Raw genomic sequence first — 26,078 nt, forward strand, 5'->3', positions numbered from 1 at the left:
AGCTTTAGCCAAAGTCATGTTGTTGCTTTAAGCATCTATATGAGACAATCCACAAGTTAAACAAAATGACAGCCGTGTTCTGATTTCCCAAACTGATTGTTGAATGTTGATGGAAGATGCTCCAAAACGTTTATATACTTTGATTTGCCATTATGATAGTCAGTATGCTATCCAAGACTTAGCATAACCACAACTGATACCACAAAGACAAGGACAGTTTACACTAGGTGATAAATCTTTATTTATGTACACAATACATTTAAAGACAAAGCATTGACCAGGGCCACAGTCTTTCTGCTGCACAGTTAATGATGAGAAATGTATTATTATATTTAAAAGTTGACCGTCTTTGCTGGCTTCGTCACATCTAAATCGGCTTCAAAATAACGGTAGCGGCGATGGCGACGAAGGATCTCGATTGCTTTTTGATCAACAGTGACGGGAGTTATTCCAAGATCCTCCAGGCCTGGAAGACCAGGGTACTTCATGTCTGTTATGTGAAACTGAAAACAAAAATCACAAATATAGACATGGTTACAAGTGAAAACCCACCCACACACACACACACACTACTGGTTTCAGAGAGGATTTCCTTACTCTGTCAACTTTGTCTGGGGTTGTCCAGGGCTCAAATGGGTTCATGGAGAAAATCTTAGCTGCAAGACTAAATTGGAAAAAAAAATATATATATTAGAAGTACCCAGGAAAAAAGCAACGATGAAACCATTTTAAAAACAGAATTCCCATTGATTATATAATGAAAATGTTGTTTTCTATAAACAACTCAATGGTTCAAAACATACATCTATTGTTTACAGAAGGATTCATGTCGACATTTTATGGCAACTAAACATTAGCTTACTGATAAAGAGGAGCAGGGAGTGGATAGGGTACAAAAGGTCGGTGGGCCACAGCGTAGATATACTCCACCAAGTCATGGAGCAGGTAACGGTTGGGACTGAAAACCAAAAAAGTACATCAATGAAAGCAATTTCTTAGACTAATTCAAACATCTATAACATGCTTACCCAACAAGCGCATAGGTCTTTCCATTAGCATCCGGATCCTTGATCGCATTTACAATTGCTTTCGCCACGTCCACCACCTAGAAAACATAATGTGTGTCTCCATTAAGATAAGATAAGATAAACCTTTATTGATCTCACAAAGGAGAAATTCACTTGTTACAGTCACTTGTTAGACGAGGGGTTCTTTTCAAACAAGTAAATACTACATCTTACCAGCATTCATTTTGACAACATAGTTTCATTTCAGAATCAGAATCAGAATAGTTTTTATTGCCATTGTTAGTAAACAGGTTCACAAACTAGGAATCTTTCTCGGTGAAGAAAAAGTCAGAGAGAAACAATTCTCTCCAATTTTAGTGTAGTTTTAGTCAACTAAAATTGCATGTATATTTTGTTGACTAAATCTAAGATTAATTTAGTCAACTTTGCACTCATGTTTATTATAATCATATTTAATTAAGGTTCTCTGATCTATGTTTGTTCTCCACATGGGCAAAGCACAGACCTGTTCCTTTGGCAGGGTCTTAAATAGATTTAAACTAAACTAAATCGACCAAAACCAGAAGAAAAAACTCAAATGCATTACAAGATAATTTCACTTTTGCTTAAAGCAGCACAAAGTAACTTTTTACTTTAATAAATCCTTTTCGTAGTCCCTCTGGGGGTAATACAAGTGTTAATGGGGTGATTGGGGGTCTTTCATCTCCTCCTGATGTCTCTAGCCCGAAAACTATTCTTGCAACTCCCCTGCCTGTTACTTAGTTCTGCTTGAAGGAAATGAATAGAACCACCCAAGAAAACCACCGTTTGAGAACCAGTGCATTAGACAGAACTAAAAAAGATAAAAGTAACTTCAATACATGCTTTGCTGTATTTAAGCATAGTTAAAACGGCACTATTGTATACATTTTACTAGACATTTGATTGATGGACAAGATCTGCGTTCACTCTACTACTCCCACAGTCAGATACAGTAAATATGATGGTTTTAAATCTTTTGCAATGATGACAGTTTGATGGATAATATCTGTGTTTATCATAAATCATTGTTTTACATCAGTGAAATGGCAAATGAATAAAGAAAACAAATATATAAGAAAATATAGCCAAATTAACTTTGATTTTAGGGACAGATTCGGTCGCACTCATTTGTATTTATTACTATTATTGGATTCATTATTGACATTATGCGTGAAAGTAATTCCACCTTATTGGACACTTCCTGAGTCCAATAAGGAAGTTACATAATCACAATTTTTTTTTGAAAACTAGAAACATTTCTAAGCAAATTTGTTAAAAATGTCCAATATGTCATGTGCACTTTAAAGGGACTATACAGAGTTTAAAAATGTTAAAATTATGTATTTTCCTCTCCCTACATGTTCCAGCCATGTCCTAATGTGTAGAAAGAGTCCAGACCTGTTCACCACAACTGCCTCTAAAATCCTGCACTGTCACTCAAAACGGTGTTAATTTGGTCCGAAGTGCTGTCATGCACGAGCTTAATATAGAAGGTGCAGTTACACATATGACCTGAGGTGGCAATAGTGAGTATAAAATGGCAAACTTGCATCTAGCCCCTTTAATGCAATCAATTACAATAAAACAGATATAACATACATAAATAAAGTAGCCCAGCGTTTAACCCCTTTACTTTACTACACGTAGTGTATGTACAAACTCACATGAACAGGCTGCTTCACCGTCTTCTTTCCAAGACCCATCAAGGGAATGGCATTACCAAACCAACGCATATCTGAAATATTAAATAAAGAGTAAATCTGTTTATCTAACTTTGTAAATGCACAGAAGACAGAGTAACATGAAAAAGTATGAAAAAATGCCTCTAAAATAATAAAAAATAAATAAAATATTTCTCTTGAATCTTACTAGCGTAATAGTTGAAGAATTTGTCCTCCCTCCCAAATATCTCAGCAGGCTTCATGATGATGGCTTCAGGAAACTCATCTCTCACAGCGTTCTCTCCAACAGCCTAGATTACAATCACAACTTGTATTAAAATGAAGTGCACAGAGGCAAGTTCCATAAAGACGAAGCACATTACCTTGTTTCTAAGGTACTTGGATGGACTGCGTATGTCAGCATTGAGGTGAGACATGTGCACAAACTTGGTAATGCCAGCCTCTCTCGCGGCTCGAGCAATGTTCTGAGGAATTGTCACAAAGACATCCTCAAAGCCATAGTTTCTGTAAAAGGAAATAATAATGTATTTTGTCATAATCATCATATAATGAAAAACAAATACAGTGTCCATCAAAAGTTTGAAAACGCTTTTTTATGTATTGGTTTTTCATTTCAAGACTATTTACATTGAAAATTCTCACTGAAGTCATTCTTTATGAATGAACACATTGAAATATGTTTTAAACAACAAAAGTCGCCTTTTGCTTTGATTAATAGCATAAACACTTTCATCATTTTCTCAATGGGCTTCACGATATAGTCACCTGAAATGGTTTTGACCTCACAGGACAGTTGAAAACAATTCCAGGAGACTGCCTGATGAAGCCCATGGAGAAAATGCCAAGAATAAAAGGAAGGGAAAATCCCATGTGCTCATTTAATGTCTTCAATGAGATTGAACATAAAGAAAAGCCGATACATTAAAAGTGTTTCCAACATTTGACGGGTACTGTTGATTCAAAAATAAGTATTTAATAATACCTTGTTTCCCACTCTTCACCCACCAGATTGATGACAACATTTGAATGCTCTAAAGCACGTTTAATGGAGTCTTTGTCTCGAGCGTCCCACTCCTTCAACAGAATAAATATGAAACATTAAACCATTTTATAAGACCATGGTTCCTCCTGAGTGATCGATCAAATACAAACCATAAAAATAATTTGTCCAAGGTCCCCCATGGGCCTCAAGTACATCAGGTCATACTGGTCACAGCGGTGAGGGATGATCACCTGAGAACCCATTCGGCCTGAAAAAAAGAATGAAGCATAAATGATAGATATTTTGATGAGCGGTGAGTGATGGGTGGCTGGGCCAGGCCCAACAGGGGACAGAGGATGGAAAGTAGATTTGTCAATAATCCTGCATTTAACAGTAAGTATTATTACTACAATCGTGTGTACTACTTGTAAATGTATTGTCCTTTAAAATATTTTAAAATTAAACAAAAATACAAAAATCAAATACAAAATAACTCTCAATATGGAATAGATATAATCTGTGTGTGCAATAGAGGGCACACAATTGTGTTTTTGTTATTCTTACAAGAACACTCAACATTCGATATCTGTCAAAACAATTAACTCAAAGTTGACACTCATTTGTTGATAATATGCTGGAAGGTCATCTGCTGGACCGAATCATAATTTTAACAGCATCAATCAGATCTGGGAAGGGGAAACCAAAAGTAACTGTTTGCTTAAGTTAAATATGACCCTTTAATCTCACCGAGCTTGCCGACCACATATCGACCCACGAAACCCGTAGCACCAAAGACGGTCGCAGCGATGCCACTGGAGGAAGATCGTCCTCCTTTGCCTTTAGGGATGACTGCATGATGCAGTTTCCTCCGCTGCCCCGAGCTGGTACATGCAAGAGTCCATACAGCAGGGTTGCTGCTGCTCGCTACAATAACAATAAAAGAACCCACGCGTCAAAAAGTGACAGTACATTATTCTTTCATCAGTATTTTCTTTCCCCCAAAATAATAGCCAACAGTTCTGTGTTCTGACATTTAAAACATTTAGCTGTTACATCAACGATGTTAAAACTAATTTTGTAAAAGCAATTTACCCTTTGTATAGGCTCATAAGCGCATGAATACAGATATTAAAAATAACGCTACCGTGAGCAACAACAAAGTGTTTTCGAGCTGCAGTTAGCAGGCTGCTAGCAGAGTTTGGGAGCAAGGTCAATAATACATCGCGATTCTCTCGAATGAGGTATTGCCTAAACGCATCTGAAATATCCGCAATAATGCTTTACATCCCAAACATTTATTACACAGTCGATTGTGACCTCGATTGCGTTTACTCACTGGAAATCTTTGAGAGGACACTCGCAGGACGGCTAATGAGCGATACCGCCGCCATCTTTACTGCTACGGTACGCCTGTGGGGTCAAACTATGGCACCGTGAAGCGAAACAGCGTTCACTCAACAATGTGCAATTAGGTAGTTTTGTTTGTGGAGATACAGGAAATGTTGGTGTGTGACTTAAAGTCAATAATATAAAATTACTAATCATATTATTATTACAATCAAGATGTGCATGTGACCTTTTATTATGTGACCGAGCTGTTACTTCACTAATCAAACAGAAGGTGGCGGGATTGGACTGGATTCTACTACACTTGTGTGTTGATCCCACAAACCAACAAATGATATGAACCAGTTTCCATTAGCTACACGGGTGTTTCGGCTATTTGTCTTTGCACCACCCATTAATAACAATAAGGACCCTAATTTTGTGATCTTGTCACAGAAACCCAAAATAGAATAAATATTGTATATAAACTGAGACAAGATTCTTCTTCTTCTTCTTCTTATTATTATTATTATCATTATCATTATCATTATTAATAATAATAATCTTCATCATATTATAAATAACAATAATAATAAAAAACAATAATGAATATAAAACATATACATCCCAATAAATCAATGTTTAAAACATTTTATTTTATAACAGAAATACAAATGACATTTTAATTGCTACAAAGCAGTCTTCCAGGATTTATTTTTCAGGGCACAGACATCTACAAAGTAAGATAAGATTTTATCTTTTTATATATAAAAACCTCTTATTTAGTTTGGGCATAGCTGTATTGCTGAACCATTTACTGTTTTCTTTGATTTTCTAATATAATTCTCATACACTAGAGTGTAGTGCAAGATTTTCTAATACTGCAAGGCACAAACTAGATTTGATATGAGATTGTCTTTTGTATGTTATTAACCTGTGTATAAAAAGATGAATGTCTCAAAAGACATACAAAAAGTGTCCACATATCATAAGCACAACAAGTAAAACCTTGTCTAAATTCCTCAATGATGCTCTGAAAGTTTTTTCTCCTCTATAACATCTTCTGCCTTTCACATATACAGGCAAAACTTAACAGATGATCTATTTACAATTATACAAATACATAAAATAAAGTTTGACTGTAAAACTTTAGACAAATTAAAAGCTCACAACAATTACAACAAAAAGCTCAACAATTAACAAGGAAAAACTAAAGATCCACAAAAGCATTATACAGGTGCATTACAGCTATACACATGTAAAAAAAAAAAAATCATTTGGCTCAGCCGTTTTGCACATATAAATAAAGCATATTAAAACAAAACAGTGACTTGTACGTACATGCACTTTCTTTTTAACTACATCAAAATGACAATGAAAGTTTAAACTATTTATAAAATAGTTCAAAGGACTGGGTTTCAAAAGTACAGAACATAATTAAAGAAAATTAACATTAACGTACCAGCCTTGTGCTTCTTTCATGTCTTTATGAAATTCAATATTCAACATAAACATCATCAAAATCCTTAATTTCAATGGTATAAAGTTAAACTGGTCTTAGTCTTGAGTGTGTATACTTATACCCAGAAAAATAACAGCAGTAGTTTTGGTTGTAAACTTCAGTTTCAATTAAACGCCTTCACTTCATTATGCCATTGTCTGAATAATTATTCATAACTTTGAGCATGTGTCGTTTATTTGTTGATTGTGCCCCATTATACATTATTCAAGTACACTGGCAGATGTGAGGGTTATGATCTTTTGATAACTCATTTCCATAATCTTAGCATCTACAGCAGTCTGACGAGCATCTCTCATGTTCATTCTCTCACGTGCACTCAACTCCTGGTGACAATTACATGATCGGGGGTAAACACTGAGCTGGTTCTTCGCTGTCTTCCCTGCTGCTCACGTCCTCCTGAGACCTGATGATGATATGGACAGGCCTCTCTCCTTCTTGCTGCTTGTTACTCGCATTGTGCTCACAGACTTCCTCCTCTGCTGAAGCCCCAATTGGTCGCAGACGTTCAGCAGGAGCCATCTTTGATCCTGCTGCCGAACTTTCTTGTTTGAGTTTGTCGTTAGCAGTGGTGGCTGAGGGTAATAGAAGAAAACAGAGATTAGCTACAGTGTTACTTTGGTCGTCTAATACGTATAACAACGTTTTGAAGAGTAAAACTAGGACTATATCTCAAAAACAAACTAAACATTATCAGAAAGAGAAAACTTAAACTATGGATGCTGACTATTCCCCTCAGGTAAACATCATTCATTCATGCTGTCATTCACGTTGTAGTCTCCAAGCACCGAAAAACAGTCCCAACTAATAAGCGAAGTCCCACTATTTCAGTCTCAAAGTAGAACCAAGTAACTAATGTCCCTAGAGGCTAAGCACCACTTCAGGTGTCATAGCATGTTGCGTTTTTTTACTCATTAATTGTCTGTGAGAATAAATACTACCCTGATAGAAAAGATAAAGGAAGAGAGGGATATTGTACATCCAATTACACAATGGAGATGATTTTTTCACTCAAAACTTGGCTGTAAATACTGTTTAAGTGGCGCTAGCCCGCAGTTAGCTTCGCCGGTAAGCCTGTTAGCTTCTTCTTCGTGATTCTATTAGTGTGTGTTGTGCCTCATCCCATTAACATTTGTAGTATCTCCAGAGGAACTACAAAAAGGATTTATTAAGGTAAACAAGTTACTTAGTAGTGCTTAGTAGTGCTTGGATGAGCTGTTAATATAATTATTGTATTGTTATTTGGGAGTTTTCCAATATGGACCATAACGTTAAGAATAAAGCTAATTCAGTTATAGTGTTTATTGACACACATTGTCCCACTAAAGATCTAATTAAAATCTACCGAACGCCCACAGGAAGTCTGATCTTTTGCTGCCGATGAAATGCAGTTGAATGATACCGTTGGATTGACTAAATGTGGCAAATAAAACTAGACCCTAACAAAACAGAAAGACTAAAAGTAACAACTTCATTCTCAAAAGACAAATGGCTAAAACAAAGATTATTAAAATGAACACTGATCACTTTTTACCTGGCTTGTTGCTGTTGTGCTTTTTGTAACCGTTGTCATTGCTGCTTTCATTGTTGGCTGAAATGTCTGTTGCTTTCTTCACAGTTGGCCTGGCTCTGGGACGCACTTTGTTGAAATTTCCCTCGAGGATCCACGGGTGCTGCAGCCCCTCATCTGGAGTCATCCGTTTGGTGGGATCCCAACTGAAAAGAAACAAGAAATATGAGTCACGCTGCAGTCGTAAACAAAGTGAATATACTAAACAGGATGGTTAACTTACGTGAGGCAGCGTTGAATAAAATCCAGGAACAAGGCGTCATTTGTCTTCAGAACTTCCGACAGCTCCTTTGAACTGGGTCTCCGTTTCTTTCCCTTGCTGTTTGTGATGTTCCTGGGATTCCCTTTTGAATCTGAAATGAAAGTCAGGGGTCAGTTTCTATTTGGCCTCCAGACATACAGTAAATATTAAGCAAATGTCAAACATACCAAAAAATAACCGCCTTCTGGATGCAGACTGAACAAAATCATTCGGAGGCATTCCCAGAACCTGCAAAAATCAGAACACCGTCAGCACAACCCAGTAACTCGTCGGGGCATTTGTTTAGGGCTGAAGCGTGGCTGTGTACCTCCATCATGCAGGCGATTTGTTCCACTTCGCTCTCTCCGGGGAACAGTGGGTAGCCTGTGTACAGCTCAGCCAGAATGCAGCCCAAGCTCCACATGTCGATGGCCATGCTGTAGGGGTGTCCGAGGATGACCTCCGGAGAGCGGTAGAAACGGCTTTGGATGTACGTGTAAACTAAACAACGCATGGAGAGGTTGACAGAGTGAGAAGCCGTGCTTGGAAATGAGATAAAGAAGTGATCAAATATGCTGTAGTATTGACCCACCTCTTTGCTGTTCATAACAACTTGATCCAAAGTCAACCACTTTGATGTTCCCTGGACCTCGCTGAGACAGAAGAATGTTCTCCTGAGAAGACAAAAGCACATGCAAAGTGTAAAACTATGTAAAACAGTCAAAACAGGCCAACTGCCTATATTTAAAACATTTAAATATTTTGAAGTAGATTTTATATTTGCAGAGGCTCCATACCGGTTTGAGGTCACAGTGGATTATCTTTTCCCGGTGAAGCATTTGCAAACACCTGAGGAGCGCATGAGCGAAGCGGCGAATCAGAGCAAGACTGAAGCCCTGGAAGTTGTTCTTTTTGATGAGCTCATACAAGTTCACCCTGAGGAGAAAGATATAAGATGAAAATAATGAAATAGGTTTTAAAATAACAATGTAATAACAGAACCATTAAAACTGAGTTGGGTGAAGTGGTTGTCAGACGCATAGATTGGCAGCCTTGCTTTTGTTAAGCTACCGCAGGGCAGCTATGACAACAAACATTACCACCACCAAGTTTGGTGTGAATGAATAGCGCACAAAGACTAATGCATGTCTTCTTTTTACATTTTTCTTTACAAGTAAAGCTAGTGTTTTAAGCTGTACAACTTCAAAATTTAAAATAGAGCACTCCTACAATAGACTAAACAAAATAGAGCTCACCCCTTAATACAGATATCCTAAAGAATCCTCAGATAATCTTTCTTTAGGTACCTTCTCAAATTACATTTTGTTTCTGCTCCAGTAATAGCCTGAGTTACTGTTCAACCTTCACAGAGATAAGAGATTTTACACATACTATTACATTACCTAGTTGCTAGAGCCTATAGCAAAACCCCTTTATAAACGCCCCACTGTCTTTATATAGCACTCATCTCCAGAGGAAGACAGAGACAGACCCGCTGCTCCTGCTATTTCTTGCTGCTTGTGATAAGCATAAACGTCTTTAGCCTGTGTAACATGAACCTTCACACCGTGAAGCAAGAAGGAGTAAAAGATAGGGCCCTAATCAAGGCTTTAACTTAAGGATTCAGTGACTGTAATGTTAGACAAGGTAGCAGCCCAAGATGTCCTCTAAAGGTCATTCTGCCAAAATGATACTTAACATGTAAAATATCCCCAAATATATGGACACAAAAATACAATAAACTGAACCCAATTTCTGGTGTCCCTCAATCTTCTCTGTGGTACTTACCCGAGGAGCTCGAAGGAGATGCACAGGTGGTTTCTGAAGTAAAAGTACTCTTTCATGTGGATGACGTTGTGGAGGTTGTCTTTGTCTTTCTTCTTGAGCACATCCAGGATCTTGAGCTCGACCAAAGCCTGGTGGTGAAACCTGCAGCGAGCCAAAGGAAGAAATATTTAAAACAAGAGAACAATCATAGTGATTTTATTTATTACATTGTCTTTTCATCGTCTTTGATTTTTCTAATTGGATTTCATTTATTGTTTCAGGTAAGATGCAAGAAAAAAATACTTGTATGTCCACATAAAAAAATGGTTACAATGGAAAGAGTAGACTGTGCTAAAAAAAATAAAGTTACTTCAAAAAGTGTCGTAGTCGATGCACTTGTGTAGATTACTGTGTAGATTGTGTAGTAACTGGGAGTCCCAAGACACACAGAACATATAACAGGCGTGGCTGGATTAAAAATATGTGTATCGGTTTACTTGTAGGTGTTGACTGTCATGTATACTAAATGCAATATCCGTTCCCTGTACATTAAACAGAGTCCTATATGTGCTCTATAAATACTAGGCCATACATGCGTGTCCGCGGAAACCAGATCAGGCTACAACAAGGTGGAGCGCATGGAGGTTAGACTGCGGTAGTTTGCACCCATTTTGTTTGCTGCATAATTCAAGGAGCGGTAAAACTAAGTGGCTGCCGCATTTAACGCGCAAGAATCCACCGTGACACAAACTGAGGACAGACAGGTAATGTAACACCCCAGGGGGCCGACTTTTATCATGCTAAAAAAGGATCGCAAGCATTTGGCAGACGACGGAAACGTAATGGGATCTTTAATCTCAAATGAAAGGGAGGAGTTGACCGAATGTGACAAATAACACGTTCGGCGTTGGATCTCACAAGTACTTGACCTTATAATGTGTAAAAGCTGACCTCCCTCGCGGAGGATTTGCAAGAAAGGTTACGACAGAAATTGAAGGAATCAGTTTCATATTTTCTGTACCTTTTCTTGTTGCGGATCATCTTGATGGCTACCAGCTCGTTGTTCTTGTGGTCGAGACATTTTAAGACCTGCCCGAACGATCCCTTCCCGATGACTTCAAGGACCTCGAATCTGTATCCAATGTGGTCATGCAGCACCTACAAAAGCATCAGAAAATTAAGCATAGCATTAGCCATTTTTTACAAAGTTTTATGACAAAATGTTGAGATTAATATAATTAAGAATATATTATTAAGTTTGTTTATACAGACTACCGTATTTTCCAGACTAGAAGGCACAGTTTTTTTCATAGTTTGGCTGGGGGTGCGACATATACTCAGGTGCAACTTATATATTAAAATCATGTTTGTAATTTTCATACTGACAACCGCTACAGGGCGCTCTCGGCTTGTGTACCAGTATCAGTTACTCCTGTACCACTGAAGATTTAAAAAACGATCATCAAGCAGCAGAGAAAAAGTGTTGGGTGAGTGAGAAACGTGTGAGGGACTGGTGAAAAGCGGAGGTTACTCTTACTGCAATGAAGAAAACAAAAAAAGCTAATCGCGAGCTAAAACCTAAATGGCCTCAGCTAGAGGAATGAGTTCACAAATGGGTGCTTGAACAATGGGCTTCCGGGAGAGGCTTGTAAACAGTCCTTGCTCAGACAGCTGCCAAGGCTGGTGCGACATACAGTATACTCCGGAGCGACTTATAGTCCGGAAAATACGGTACATCTTTTTCTTGCTATATAAGCACATAGTCGTTAAAAAGGAAGGATGTTCAAGGGATTCTGGTAGTTTCTTGATAATCCTCTATTCATGATGTGATGGCACAGTGGTCAGTGTTCGCGCCTCGATCCCAGGACATGAAACCCTTTAGTATGCGTGGAGTTTCTCTGTTCTCTCCGTTTCTGTGTAAATTTCCACCTGGTTTATCAGTTTTCCCGTACAACTTCCGGGTTTATACAGGCTGATGGAAAGTCAAATTTAATGTTTTTAATGCCATTTAAAATGTCTATAATGACTATATTTTAATGGCACAAGCGCAGAAAAAAAATGTGTTCATATCTCATTTAGGATTTGCAAATATTTCATCAAACAGAGGAAAAAAACAGCAACCTTTTAGCAAAAAATAAAGTAGTAATTTTGACCACAACTGCAGCTTTGTTGTTGGTGATAATTTTAATTAAATGCCAGTTTGAATCAAATTGAATGCTTTTTTAATGACATTTAGGGCCTTCATTTTGGCAACTTTTAATGCTTTGTAGTGCCCTGCGGAAACACTGCACTTCAAACATGCACATAAGAGTAATACATCAGTAGAATTTTGTTTTCTTTTTTGTAAATCCCCTTCTTTATCGAGAGAGATTGGTAATCACAGATAAATAAACCTTTCATATAAGTTGAATATGAAAGTGTTTGGTAAGTGTTAGTATAAATAATAAATGTGGACTGGATTAAAGCCCTGATCCTTTATAAGTTGCACTGGTACATGCCCTTATAGCGCTGAAATACACGGTGTATTTCACACAGTGTTCTAATCTCTTATACAACTGTACCAGACACTGATGCCTCCATAAAGTTGTTCTGGACAAGACTCAAAACCACCAAGGACTTTAACCTTAGAGCAACATATTGGACAATGAAGTCAGCAATTAAGTTGGCTCTTGAGGGATTAGGGTCAGATGAAGGCATCTGTTCATGTACATTTCAGTGTACCGCGCATTCTTATATCACTTGTGGGAAATTTAAACCCAGATAACCCATGAGAGGATGAGTCAGACCAGAAAATAGTTTATCGATTAGGAGAATTATGTAATTTCTTAAAGTAGACTCATAGTGTTACGTGACATCTACAGCTTTACAGAAAAATGGATACACTTCATTTAGCTTCAGTAGAAATAGCATACCCGTATGTAGCTGCCGTGTTCATCGTCATATCCGGAGTTCTGTGGTGTCCCTTGTGACCCCTCAATCTTTTGCGCGCCCAGACCCAGGTACCAGATCTCAGCGTAGTCCATGATCTCCTCCTGCTCAAACTCCGTCAGGCGGTCTTGGAAGTTCTTTAGTGCCTCTGCAACAGGGCGGATGAAGAGGAGGGCCGCATGAGTCACTCTGATCGAATTCATACTCATAAAGCATGCCAAAGACTAAGGACTGTGAATCAGTGGGATATATTTAGTTTATTTCTAAAATAATCCTATGCTACACACGCACATACCGGTGGGTGTCATTGGGAGCCGTAGCCCTTCATACGCCTTCTCTTTCTCTAGTTTGTTGCTGAAAATCTTGTTGCGTGAAACAGGCACCTTGTCCAATGTTGCTCCAAATCGCATGGCAAACTGCTGTGCTGGTTTTGGCCTTTCATCCTGTCAAAATATTTGATAAAAAACATGAATAAAGAAGCAACTTTATAAATTCTCTTTCACATGACAGTTTGACATACAATATTTCCCCTTATCTCCAAAATAGAATAATATTCTAATCTAATAATAGCATTTACATACAATACTGTGGCAATGCAAATGCTAACCATGTGTGTCATGTTGCTGAGAGCCCCTTTGGTGGGAATTTGGGGCAGGATGCTGTCTGTCTGCTGATGTTGGTTTTTGGCATTACTGACCACGACTTGGACCACTGGGGGCTCGAGCTGAGGCAGTGTCCCAATGCTGGGGCCAAACTTCTGCAAGAAACACATAAGCAGTTCTGTTAAATTAGCCAGGCACTAATTCAAGGTCATTTTGTTTGAGCCTTTATGAAGAGAGGCATTTTGATTTGTTTGCACTTGGAACCAGCCCAAGCTTATCGACGTCCACAGTATGTGAAGGCTCAGGTGACCTGGACCCCCCACAGGCAGCCGCTGGAATTACTGACCCTGGTGAGAGAGAGCGGCACAAAGCCTGTCTGCGGCCTCTCTGTGGGGGAGGTGATGAGCAGAGACTGTCTTTCTCAAGCTGCCATCCTGCTTGCTCTTGGAGCAAGATTACACGTGTCCCAGCCTTGCAAGGCTATGACCCATTAAAGACGGCAAAATTAGACTTCCCTGAGAAGCCAAGTGCTCTGGAAAAAAATACCCAAAGATGCGACCATCGTAGTGTGTATTTGTGGCTTGTCCCATCAGTTTGATACGGTTGACATATCAACAATATAATAGATGCATTCATTTCATTATTAATGACATTCCAAAAAAAAACAAAAAACGTTGCTGTATGTTAACCTCGTCACGTGTTGAGATCTGCTCAGGATTCTCCAACTTGGTTATGATGCTTAGAGATAGGGCTAAATATAGTTGTGTGCACCTGCCACAACGGCAAAGGAAGTATATACAGCTCCGTGCCGGTACATGACTCGGGGCATGCTGCCTGAATAAGATATGCTTGTATCCTTCTTCTCGCACTATGAAGAAGTCTGATGCGCTAGACCACAATACCACGCACAAGAAACTGACAGATGTTCACAGTTACAACTGAGTTTAACATGGACCACAAGAGAACTTGCTAAGATAAAACAGTGCTGACCTGCGAGCATGGCCGAGTCAATCCAAGGCGGGATCCGTCTGTGAGAATTCTGTGTGGATGAGGGAAAGCCTCTGGTCTTGATGCCTGTACAGAGGAAAAAAAAAAGAAACTTCTTACACTTTTTGTATTGGCATTGGTCACATTTGTGTTATGACAACCACGAAAGCTTCCATTGTTGTGGCTTTATACCTGTGCAGCTGTGACGCAAGGGCAAGTGCACACGTGCGACTGATTCTCTTTATCACTTGACTGAATGGGTGAGAGGGGAAATTGCACAAAGCCTCACAGCGGAGGGATGTTCTAAAAAAAACACACAGTAGCATTTGGGAGGATTGTGCAGGGAGCGTCTGACACGTGCCGGTTTAATCAGTGTATGAGAACACATGGGAAAACAAGGCTGAGTATGGGGATAAAAAATATGGGACTGCCACATTTGGGTCAACTGGTCAATGACAATATGAGCTTGTTTCTACTTTCATATTTCCTTACAAATGTCTTTCACAGTATGTGTATAACTTTATCTTACACATAGATGTTAGGCCAGATCTGCGGTAAAGGTGAAATCTGGGTTGGCTTTTGTATCCTGTGTGGCATTTATTACTCATGTGGTGATTTACAGTAGATGGCTATTACTTACTTGTAAAAGTCATTCTACTGGAATACTGCACCGATTTCTAAAAAAGACCCAACCCTTTCCTAACAAGAAACAGTAGGGTTCCCCGGGGCAGTGGTTCAAAATACCACTCCCTGTCTTTGGCCTTTATGTTGACTTTGGGCCTCGGTAACACAGTAACAGTAAAATAATGTAGTCACGTTTCAGTATCAGGGTGTGAGAACAAGGCATGTAGGTCAGAGACGGCATGGCAGCTTGGCTGCCCCAAACATCAGCTGCTGTAAGCCTGGCTAATGAGCGCTGAGCCACTGGACACCTTTGACATCAAACCGTGGACTTACAGTGGAGTTTTTGGATCCATTTCAATTGCATTTGTTCTTTTGTCTGAAAGTAATATTCTTTCTCCTTTTAGAGACTGATAAAACTAAAGGGAACCAATACACACACACAAAAATAAAAAGTATTTCTGGAATTCACCTCAGATTTAATTTTGTAAATGTTATACAATTAACATTACAATTTAACATTAACATTAAAATTAAGTCTGAGGTGAATTCCATTTCTAGCACAGCCACTTGCTTACTTTATAGAATTAACACTAAGTAAGTTTTGTAGCCACAGCTGTCCTGGGGTAGACTGATCGAAATGACGCAAATGAACCTGTAGTAGGCTAGTGAACTCTAGTAGAATTTTTGAGGATCTGTACTTCAGTCGAGCGGCATCTACTACTTTTACTTCACTACATTTGGAAGAGAAATATAATACTTTCAACTCCAACTCATTTCTATAAGGAGTCCAAAGTCAAGAGTAAGAGTATGTGTTTTGTTTATTTTAAAAGCCATAAAATGCACACTCCAGAATGATAGTGTGGATGTTCTGTCAATGCCTTGGACCCACAGCAAGGAAGGTGCGCCGTACGGGTAGTGATTTTGAGCACGATTTTTGTGTTTTTGAAGCCATTTTTTTTTCATAACACTTATTTAAACCGGTTGGTGCTTGAATACTTCAGTACTTTCACTCAAGTATTTCCTTTTACTGAGCAACATTAACTTTTATTGCTGTTATATTTGACCAGTAGTATCTGTACTTTTACTCAACTAAAAGTACAGATACTTTTGACCACCACTGCACACGGGCAAGATGGGTGAAGTGTCTTGCCAAAGCACACAACGACAATGTGCGCTTGAGGGAGTCGGGATTTGAACCTCCTGGTCATGAGATAATCCGCTCCACCATATGAGCAACTGTAACAAACTTACATGTAACATAGTCGTATTTTCAGATAATTTTCTGAATGTTTTTGTCCTCTGCTTAGTTTGTCTCTAGTTATATCAAGGTTTATTCCTATTTAAGGCCTGGTTCAGCCCAATCAGCCTGCCTTCGCCCATTTGATTGTGATATCACGAAGAAAGACACTTTTTTCTTCTGTGGAACCCTTGTCTTAGTGCTTTAATTCATTGTTTATTATCTATCTGGAGGTCTTCAAGCTCCGTGTGTTGAAGTTTGAGTGGAATCCTCTCCGCGACAGAGTGTGAAAAATGTGAGCTCATTAAGGAAGTTCAGGGTCACTTGGTCAAAGCAATAAAAGCCACAGTAAGGTAAACATAAACAGACTGTTAAAGTGTGTCCACTTACAGCATTGCGGTCGGACGGACCTGTTATTTTTCATGCATGCAGGTGTCTGTTCCATAAAGTGCATACAAACATGTTTCTATGTCATGTGGTGACAGTAAAATGTGCCTTTTCAGTACACAGAGGCTATTTCTATTGGCGACAGTGTAAAGTGTGAAAAAAGAGCCGAATCCATATAGACTTACAGAATCTGTCAACACAGGACCACTTTTGAAAGTGGGCTGAACAGAACGACTGAAATAGAAATGGATCATATTTTTGCCTAGCACCAAGGAAACCGTCAGAAGAAAAGAGTTTTGGACAAAATAACTTTTGCCTCCAACTGTCAACCATATCAGAGCAAATGAACTATAGGTTCTTGGCCCATGTAAAAACGGTGACACTTATCAGTGTGTACCAGAACAAAATACATTTGAAATGACAGAATAGAGAACAGGGCTAAAACTTCAGCAGTTCCATTTTTATAAAACACTAACCCTAACACATCAAACAGGCACAATGGGCTACAAGTTCATGAATTACTAATCCAACAATAAAAGTCATTGTCTCACCTTGTTGTTTATTTCTGGCAACATGCTGAGTTTTGAGTCAGTTGTGCAGCTGCTGGACACCCAAGTGATTATTATACAATCCACAGGAGAAGCATTGTATGCAAGTCCGCACCAAATCCAAGACTTCCCTTGAGTCCAACTTGCATATGAACAGTAAATGAAAGAGAGAGAGAGAGAGAGAGGGGTAATTCCCGATGAGTGAACAGCGTCGGGGATCCAAACCTGCCGAGCCTCCGGTTTTACACGGGCAGAGTAAATGCGCTGTCGTCAGAGGGAAGATTAGTGAGCACCACAAGCTGTTGAGGGTCCGTGCGCCTTGACGCGCGCCGCTAAGATACTGAGCAGCCACCTGTTCAGGTTACTGCTGCTGACAGCTGGGGCTTTCCAGATATAGATTTGTTTTTTAATCGTATGCTCTCGTCCACCTCCACAGCGCTGTGAGAATGATGCTCCCCGCGCACCACCGACGCCGAACACCGACGCACGCACGTAGCGCACTGCTCTCCACCTCACAAGTCGGAAGCGGCAGAAGCGCGTTGTTGAGGAGAAACCAGAGTCCACAGGAAGAAAAATAATATATATAGGCCTATAGGAACTCTTTTTTTTTTTTTTTTTACGAGTGTGCGACACGTGATGTGAGCATATTTAGTCCGTATGATGCAGTGTCTAATAAGACGACATCTAACCCTAGTCCTCACCACAGGGGTCACACAACTCGTTTGCTCCAGGAGACGAGGAGATGGGGTTATGATGATTAATAACCCTTATGCAACCTCGTTGGCTACTTCAGTAATCAGGCCCCAGGCTCTCAAACAAGGAAAGCTCATGCCCTGCCCTCTATTAAAAATAAACCAGCCATGTATTTCTGTTCTCAAGTGAAGAGCAAATATAACTGTGATAAAGTAATAGGGCAAGAATAAATACATTGACTGAGTGTGGCTGACTCCAGCTGTTGGAGGAGTCCAACAAAGTGAAGAGACCTTTCACTGGGAGGCAGCACTCAGAACCTGGAGGCCCCTTTAAATCTGGCCTGATTAATAAGCATAAGGAGATGCAAGGCTTTTATCTTACATAACGCAAGATTACTCTGAGGATAGCACAGCCTATTGAGGAAGTTGTATACTAGAACCAGTGGATGTATTGTCATGTTACTGTATTTGTTTATGGGCTACAGGGTGCCTAATGCGTCTCAACAGACAATCTATTCAGTTAAAAGAGATATTTTTTTATAATACTTTGAATTAGCAAAAGTTGTATAAATATTATCAGCAATATTACCATGTCTTTCTTATTTCTTTATGTTTATTGGAATAGAGACATGTGGCCTCTGTTTTATGAGCCCATGTTACAACATTTTAGCCAAAGATAATACTCAGTTTCTTGTAGATGCATAAAAATAAAGAATGTCTCTATTCTGCTATTCCAGAAATATTTTCCATTCTTGAATCAATGATCCCATGATTCAGCCTCAATCAAATTTGACACAAACACAAAAGGATCAGTATAACCTCTGACACCGCCTCTCTGACAAAGCTTGAAAGAAATATAGCTTCAGGGAAATTAAGTAAAGAGTCAGGCTATATTATTTAGGCTGAAAAGCTAAAAGTAAACTTGCCATACTCTGTTAGCTCCATAACCTAGAAACAAACCAACACCTGAAACCATTATAGTCCACAGTGAATAGGCCAGTCATTTCCTGTGCAGGAGCGGTAAAGCTTGGCACATTACACATGGGATACTTACTGTGGATTTTCGTTACCCAGGTAACAGAGCATCACAATCATAATGGGATGCAGAGAAGCGTTACAATCAACTGAAAAGACAACCATGCAAATGGCCAAAACAAAGGTGGTGAGTGACTGATGCCGTTTAGATCAATCCTCAATCTTATCCAGGCCTTGCTCACAAAGTTATGTGGATTTTTAGTTCAAGGATGGAGTGCTACACTGCGCACTACGACGGATGTGAAGGATGGGTCAAATGCAGGGAACACATTTCCCATTACAAGTACATATTGATGTGACCTCATGAACATTAAGCCATGCTACAGACTTACCTCTGGTTGCACCCTGTTTCTGCCCCAGCGACAGCAGCCCAGAAGGCTCGGGCCACAGCAGACCAATGAGCTTCTATCCTGCCACATGGTGGAGCTGCCCCATTCTCCCACAAGCACTGGACACAGTCCTCAGACACTCATCAGTCAATGGACAAGGAACTTTTGAGTTTCAAAACATATAACTCCTCGTGAAAAAAAGCATGTGTCGATAGTGGATCCAATGTTCTTGCTGCTGGTTTTCTTAACCCTGCTGTCTGCAGCATCTTTTAAGTCCTGCCTTGAGTTGTCTTACTCCTCAGTTTTCCTGAAGGATGCATACTGCCAGTACACAAAGCTGCTGATTCCATTGTCATACTCAGTGAGGCAGTGCTCACTGTCTAGGCGGGTGTTGGTGACGTGCAAAGGGCCCAACAAGGGACCCATCCTGAGCTGATGCATCAGTAAGGGCAGCTACTTACCGCTGTTTAGGCCACAGGGAGCATGAGGTAGAGAGAGACTGTGAAGCAAGCACAGCTGATTCCCGGGTGAGAGGAGTCAGACGAGAGAGTAAGTCTGATAGGCCTCCCCTGAGCACCCAACCTGCCACTGTATCCTGGAGACTATGCTTTTGGGGTTATATTCCACAGCCCATCGCTACTTCCTATCACCTCCTTCATCGCTCTGCACCTGCCTCGCTGCTTCCACAAACTCGTGTGGATGCTACAGTGTTGCTGCAGTGTGAAAGATTATCCCTGCGGTCGGCAGCCCCTGGCCTTCTGCCTGCTGTATGCGGCACGGTGATGCAGCGGTTAGTGCTCATGACTCACAGCAAGAACGTCCCGGGTTCAATTCCCACCTGGATGGGGCCTTTCTGTGTGGAGTTTGCATGTTCTCTCTGTGACTCCAGTGTCCCCGAATAACATGTACAATAAGTTCCTCTCTGGTGCCAGGACTCCCCTGGAAATGAGATTCCCAATCTCAGTGGGACTTTCCTGGTTAAATAAAGGTCAAACAAAATATGAAAATAAAATGCAGCAGCTGCAGCAGCTCAATAAAAGAACAATTACATGGAAAATGTTGGAAATGTTTTGTAAAAGACATTTTGATTAGTGTCAATGCTTTGTGAATCCAAACTTGCCACCGGAATAAAATACAATATTGAAATTTAAAATGTTTTCATGAAACGTTAAAAGGCAAACAGCTAATTCAATTCTTTAACATATGTTTACCAGCACCATGTGGCTGCCTCTGTCACATGAACACCTCCAACCTAGTTCTTATAGCAATAAATACACAACAGTTTTGAAATGATAGCAATACACATTGGATTCATTATTATGCTTATTAACTGGGTTTTAATCTCAACATGCAAATTCACATGCATGTTGTTGTGCATGAAAATGTACTCACTAAATACAATGCATTAAGAAGAATCAGTTTCAGCCACAGTATTATAGCCGTAAAAAGTCTACTAATAAATGTTGCAATTGCAACCTTCATAGTCCACATTCCTGTAATTGTTGTGCCAAAGAAATCATGTTCAACATGTGTTTGCTGTAGAGATTAAGTTTAACAACTGTTTCCCTAACACATGTCATCTGGGAAAAGTACTAGCACAAGTTCCCTCCACCAAAAATAAAATCAGTAAATCACAAGGTTTTGGTGACAGAAAAAATGTGTCTATTTTTGCAGCATGGAGTGCCATGCTACTGTATTTTATTACTGCACTGTCAGCTTGTCTTGCTGCCTTGAGCCCCAAGGAAACAGGATAGTATGTGTTATTTGTTATTCAAGCAATGTCCAACACAAATATATTGGGACATCTAAGTAGACACTATTGTCTACAAAGTTCACAGACACAGAGCAGAGCTAAAGTTAGGGTTAAACCTGCTCCAAAGCTCCTCATTGTGAAGACGGAGTGAACAGAGTGAACAGCAGGTGTGCAGGCCGCAGCAGCCGCTCTGAAGCTCATCACCTCTCAGGCGACTATAATCCATCACTGTGCATTTAGTTGAGCCATTGCCCTAATGCTACATGTGCCAGATGAAGGGGCAGATAGAGAGGTGCTGCCAGCCGTAGCAGACCGTATCAGTGTCCAGTGCTGTTTGGCAAAGAACACTCTGGGTAGTTTGACCGCAGCTGGCAGGTGGACTTAAGCTTCTGCACCTTTAGTCACAGCACTGTGGGTGTCCTCAGTAACAGCGGGTCGCCGTGTTAGATATAGGTCAAGTTCACACGTTTACAGAAGACTCACTGAGGCCATACTAAATCCTTTTACAAGCCTAATGAAAAAGCCAATCACCAACAAGATAATACCATCGCACTCATCATCCTCAAAGACTAATGCGGATAAAAATGATAGTTTTATCTGAAGAAAAAGAGCACTGGTGGGGCGGAGTGAGCCAGGTCCCTGATGTAAACAGTCTGCTCTGCACTTTCAGGCCCTGACATTTACTGGAACTGCTTTGTGCTGACTCTCCCAGGCACACAAAGATCAAACAAGAGTCTTGAATCACTCCAGCACTCTCAGACTGTTCAGAATATGACCAATTTAGAATAGATGTTATATCATTACATGAAATTGCAAAGATAGCCTTTTTCAACTGTCGTTTCTCTTTTCATTATTTTGTTCGACTCATTTAATACGGGCATACTTTCGTTTTTGGGCCAGTCAGTGTAATCCCTTCTGTCTCAAATCTGATAAAACTAATAATCGCAACAAACAAAGCTGTCTGCCTTTCGCATCAGACCCAGATTCAGATCTAGGTCACACATAATAGTCTCTGGCCTTGTTTGCAGAAATGGAATACGTAAATATTCATTGTAAATAGAAGGCAATATTTCATGCTAATGTGCCAAGCAAATAAAAACTCTTACTCTCTGCTTGACCAGGGGAATATAATGAGGAATCCCATAGTGGATGATCAATTCTGAGGCACAAAGAAGAAGAGTAAAACTATACTAAACTGAAAATGTGCATGTCTTTTTTGTCTAACCCGGAATCTGTGTCAACAAAGAAGAAATGTGCTGAGCAATAAGCTGCAGACCTACTTGTGTCCGAATGACTGTGGCGGTGGAAGCCTTACCTCATTAATCTTCCTTTCATCTCGGGCCTGTCGCTCCTTCACATCCCTGGACTGAGACCTGACCCAGGGCCCCATGCTGACACTGAACATAAGAGTTTCAGCTGCAAACTGTGGTCTAACTCGCGAGTGCCAGTGCTAGCGCGGCTACAATGTTCATAGATCAACTGTTCATCTCCCTGATTAAAAAGCATGTATGATGGGGCGCTGTGGGAAATATACCAGCGTGAGAGGTGTTGTCATGTGAGCGCTGCTGACCTGATTGCCCCAGACCAGGCTCTGCCAGCTCTGACAGCCTGAGGATGGAGCTGCCCAGCTCACGGGCCAGGCCTCTGCTGAGTGATGATGGGCCGGCATCTCAGGCACCTAGGGGCCACGCACCTTACAAACACATGACTACCATATACTGCCCCTCATACGGTTTAAATCACTCTGGCTTATCCACTGAGCTTAGTATCGTTCACCCGTTTACAGTCTGCGGTTCCACAGGGGTGCAAAAGTGTGCTCATTATTAAACGTTTTCCCCCTCATTAAGTTGCGCCACAATATACTTTGATGGCGATAATCTCTGTTTGCACCCCTTTGATACTCTGATGTCCCTTCAGTCAGCTGGTTCTGTCTACAGTTCTGACTTCTAAGCTGTCCACACAACAAGCTTTGCAAGGTGACACACCTTTGTAAACCACTGGCTACAAAAGATCACTCTGTCTGAGCCTGACTGACAGTGGAAAGACTTTGAACTGGAACAATGAAAGTAAATTGCTGTGGTTAAGTTGGTAATTAGTCCAAAAGGTGTTGACGAAAGAAGTTAAACTGCCATTGTTTTGTGGGCTAGAAAAAAATGATAATGGTTTGGTCAAATGTTTTTTCAATACAAGGGTTTAATGGTAAGTGGCTCAGCCCAACTTGAGGGCTGACGAATTACCAACACACACCGTAAGCCAACATCCCTACTCTATTCTGCTTTTTGTTGCAATATACAATTCATTTTGAATATTGGGAAATAATCTTAATAATGTGTATTTCATTTCAAATAGATCTGGACTGAATACATTACATCACAACAATGCTGCAGAGTCTATGGACGGAGAGGCTGGGTGTGATGGGGGCGGCCGTTGGCATACTCTGGTTAGCAGCTTTGTGTTGCATGACTCAAACGTGAACAAGCCAGGCACTCATTAACAAAACTCCCCGGGTGGCTGTTTGCATCACATTCTTAGCCATTTTAAACAGCTTTTTGTTGGAGGGTTCTGGTCCAGCTGATCTAGAAAGAGGGACCGTGAACCACCTCACCATGGAAACAAACTGTGGAGCTAAAGTGAGTGGGGCAGAAACGTGCCCTGCATTAACACGTTTGTTGGGCGGAAGGGGCTTATAACAGCTATACACACCATAAACACTTTTGGACCATGTGACCACAGTCACATGCAGCGATGTTTGCATGCATGAATTACAACAACACTATGTGGATAACTGAGCACGCACACATGCATGAATAATTTGTGGATATACATAGAAAATTTCTCCTGGCGCTGGTCTGACCCATGCTTATGGGGAGGGGCTGAATGGCACAGTGGACTCTGTGCCCGGTAACAATGATATCACTGAGTAATTCACTGGACGAGAGCCTTCTTTCTAAATAGTCGGCTTTAATTCAGGGCTCTGGTGTCAACGAGGCACAAAGCTGTGATGAGAAACTCTATCAGGGACAGGGTTCATCACAATAATGGGGCATACACACACTTCCACAGGGGTCAATGGGCACATGTTTGCTCTGATAAAAATAATACTGTTGGTTATAGTCCAACATCACATCGGAAAACTAGAGTAAAGGATCACTGCATCATTGTGTATGTTTACAATATGTCACAAATAATTACTGTAGAATTTGTTCCAAACAATGAGGTAGAAATTATGTAGAAGGAACAGATGACATTTGCTGAGATGACCCCCCCTGAAATGTACTTGTCTCTGTGCTTCGCTGAGGAGAGCAGTCGCTTACGTCTGCAGTTTGCCATGACGCAAATGATGTCCATTGATATAGTGACTAGTCTTAGAATAATAAGGAAGCTATTAAGAAACCTCAAATAGACTGGACAGCCTGCCCAGATTCTGAGGATTGTTTTCATCTTTTTAATAAACTCAGCCAACATGAAGGACTATGGTATGTGGTTTTGGTCTGTCCACACCTGCAAAACCGTTCCTCTCTTTAGAGGTAAATGCGGGCCACAGGGTTATCTCAGTCTCTTTAAATATATTTATGGAGTTTGCAGTGGTCAACTTTGGTCTTATATTTGATGGTCTGTCTATTACGTCTGCAAAGACCGTCTGGAGTAGGTTGAGTAGTACGGATCATAACACAGAGCAGAGTGTTCTCTAATAAATCACTTCTGCTGACTGTACTAAATCACTTAAAGGACATTTATTGAATGTCAACACATGGTGTAGCCTATACTTACTTGGAACCTTATGTAATCAAAATACAAGCACATACTGTGTGAATGACCAGAAAAACAGTACAATATAAAAAGGGTTTACCTTGATCAGAAGAGGAAACGTTCTTTTTCTGTCCTTTAGTAATCGCTCCAATTTACTTTTAGGAAGAAATCTGTTTAAAGGAATGACAGAGATAATGTGAGGCTACATATATTTTTGCTACATTGCATCACGTCAGCTGTTACTATTTACTATATAGGGCTGTGATCTACAGTGACATCTTCTGGACACACTCTTTATTAAACACTGCTCAGTAAAAACAAAGAGGAAGCCTTGGCAATGGAAAAAAAAAGTTGAAAGGAACAGTGATATGATAATATTTATATCCCAAAATATGTTTTTCATCAACGTTAAGGCTGTAAAGTTCTAACAGTGAATAAAGCCAAGTCCACAGGAATAAAGTTGCAGCCCAGTGAGACAGTAAGCCCACTAACCTTCTCTCTGGTGCTTTGTTTGGCGCGCTCATGGTGACAGATCAACAGGATGAAGGCAGTTGTAACGCGGTCATTAACAACATCCCGAAAAGGCCTTGCGTTTGTCGGCCTCAGTCCACAGTCACAGTCACTGCTCACGCTGACAGTCTGCTGCTGTACCGTGACCGCCACCGGCTCATGATCCCAACACAATAACAGCCATCACTGTAAGTACTCGCCATCAATTAAGCAGGTTTTTTTTCTGACGCAGTTTTTCGGCAGGTGCTACAATAGGCACGTGCATGAGCGCGCAACAGCGTGGGCCTATGAGAGAAGGGGAAAGAGAGGGCACGAGGTACACAGCCAGGCACCCACTGGGCTATACATTTTCCACACGCAGTTCACAAGTGTGCAAGATAAACTCAGTGCAGCAATAGCTGTTGTAACCAGACATGTCACTTCAGATTACTAATACTGGCCTAGTCCAGTCTTTGGCTAAAGCTACATCTGCAATTTTAGATATACTTTATCCAGATCCTTTAATTTATGCTTTGATGATGCATTTAAAGTGTTTTTTTTTTCCTGGTTTAGACATGACA

General features: G+C 40.3%; 2 protein-coding genes across 3 annotated transcripts; both read right to left on the reverse strand.

Moving 5' to 3' along the window:
* Positions 1–217: 217 nt before the first annotated feature.
* On the reverse strand, positions 218–5,104 carry ndufa9a (NADH:ubiquinone oxidoreductase subunit A9a; the record flags this gene model as incomplete). The annotated part of the gene is made up of 11 exons (XM_079568459.1): positions 218–503; positions 598–664; positions 863–958; positions 1,029–1,105; positions 2,714–2,784; positions 2,919–3,021; positions 3,094–3,235; positions 3,714–3,805; positions 3,884–3,981; positions 4,461–4,637; positions 5,050–5,104. 11 exons carry the CDS (start codon positions 5,102–5,104, stop codon positions 333–335), a joined length of 1,149 nt encoding a protein of 382 aa, XP_079424585.1. The 3' UTR covers positions 218–332.
* Positions 5,105–6,509: 1,405 nt separating this feature from the next.
* dyrk4 (dual-specificity tyrosine-(Y)-phosphorylation regulated kinase 4) lies at positions 6,510–25,705 on the reverse strand. 2 transcript variants are annotated; one of them, XM_079568283.1, is made up of 15 exons: positions 25,501–25,705; positions 25,109–25,178; positions 14,657–14,740; positions 13,672–13,821; positions 13,360–13,507; positions 13,049–13,212; positions 11,158–11,294; positions 10,158–10,298; positions 9,167–9,305; positions 8,962–9,043; positions 8,698–8,870; positions 8,558–8,618; positions 8,352–8,481; positions 8,093–8,274; positions 6,510–7,133 (listed from the first exon to the last, which is right to left on the reverse strand). In XM_079568283.1, the coding sequence occupies exons 1-15, from the start codon at positions 25,530–25,532 to the stop codon at positions 6,895–6,897; spliced, it is 1,932 nt and encodes a 643-aa protein (XP_079424409.1). In that variant the 5' UTR covers positions 25,533–25,705; the 3' UTR covers positions 6,510–6,894. The 2 variants fall into 2 exon arrangements, with proteins under 2 accessions (XP_079424409.1, XP_079424410.1); XM_079568284.1 differs by lacking the exons at positions 25,109–25,178; positions 25,501–25,705 and adding an exon at positions 17,453–17,972 and having other exon boundaries at positions 6,512–7,133.
* Positions 25,706–26,078: the final 373 nt, after the last annotated feature.

The sequence above is a fragment of the Gobius niger genome, assembly GCF_951799975.1.
Source record: "Gobius niger genome assembly, chromosome: 12".
NCBI lineage: Eukaryota > Metazoa > Chordata > Actinopteri > Gobiiformes > Gobiidae > Gobius > Gobius niger.

Coding starts and splice junctions, on each gene's coding strand:
- dyrk4 (XM_079568283.1), bottom strand. CDS start 25,532: ATGAGCGCGCCAAACAAAGCACCAGAGAGAAG. Junction 14,741..25,108: donor CGTTTCCTCTTCTGATCAAG/GTAAACCCTTTT, acceptor TCCTCTGTACAG/GCATCAAGACCAGAGGCTTT. Junction 9,044..9,166: donor TCCACTGTGACCTCAAACCG/GTATGGAGCCTC, acceptor TTGTCTTCTCAG/GAGAACATTCTTCTGTCTCA.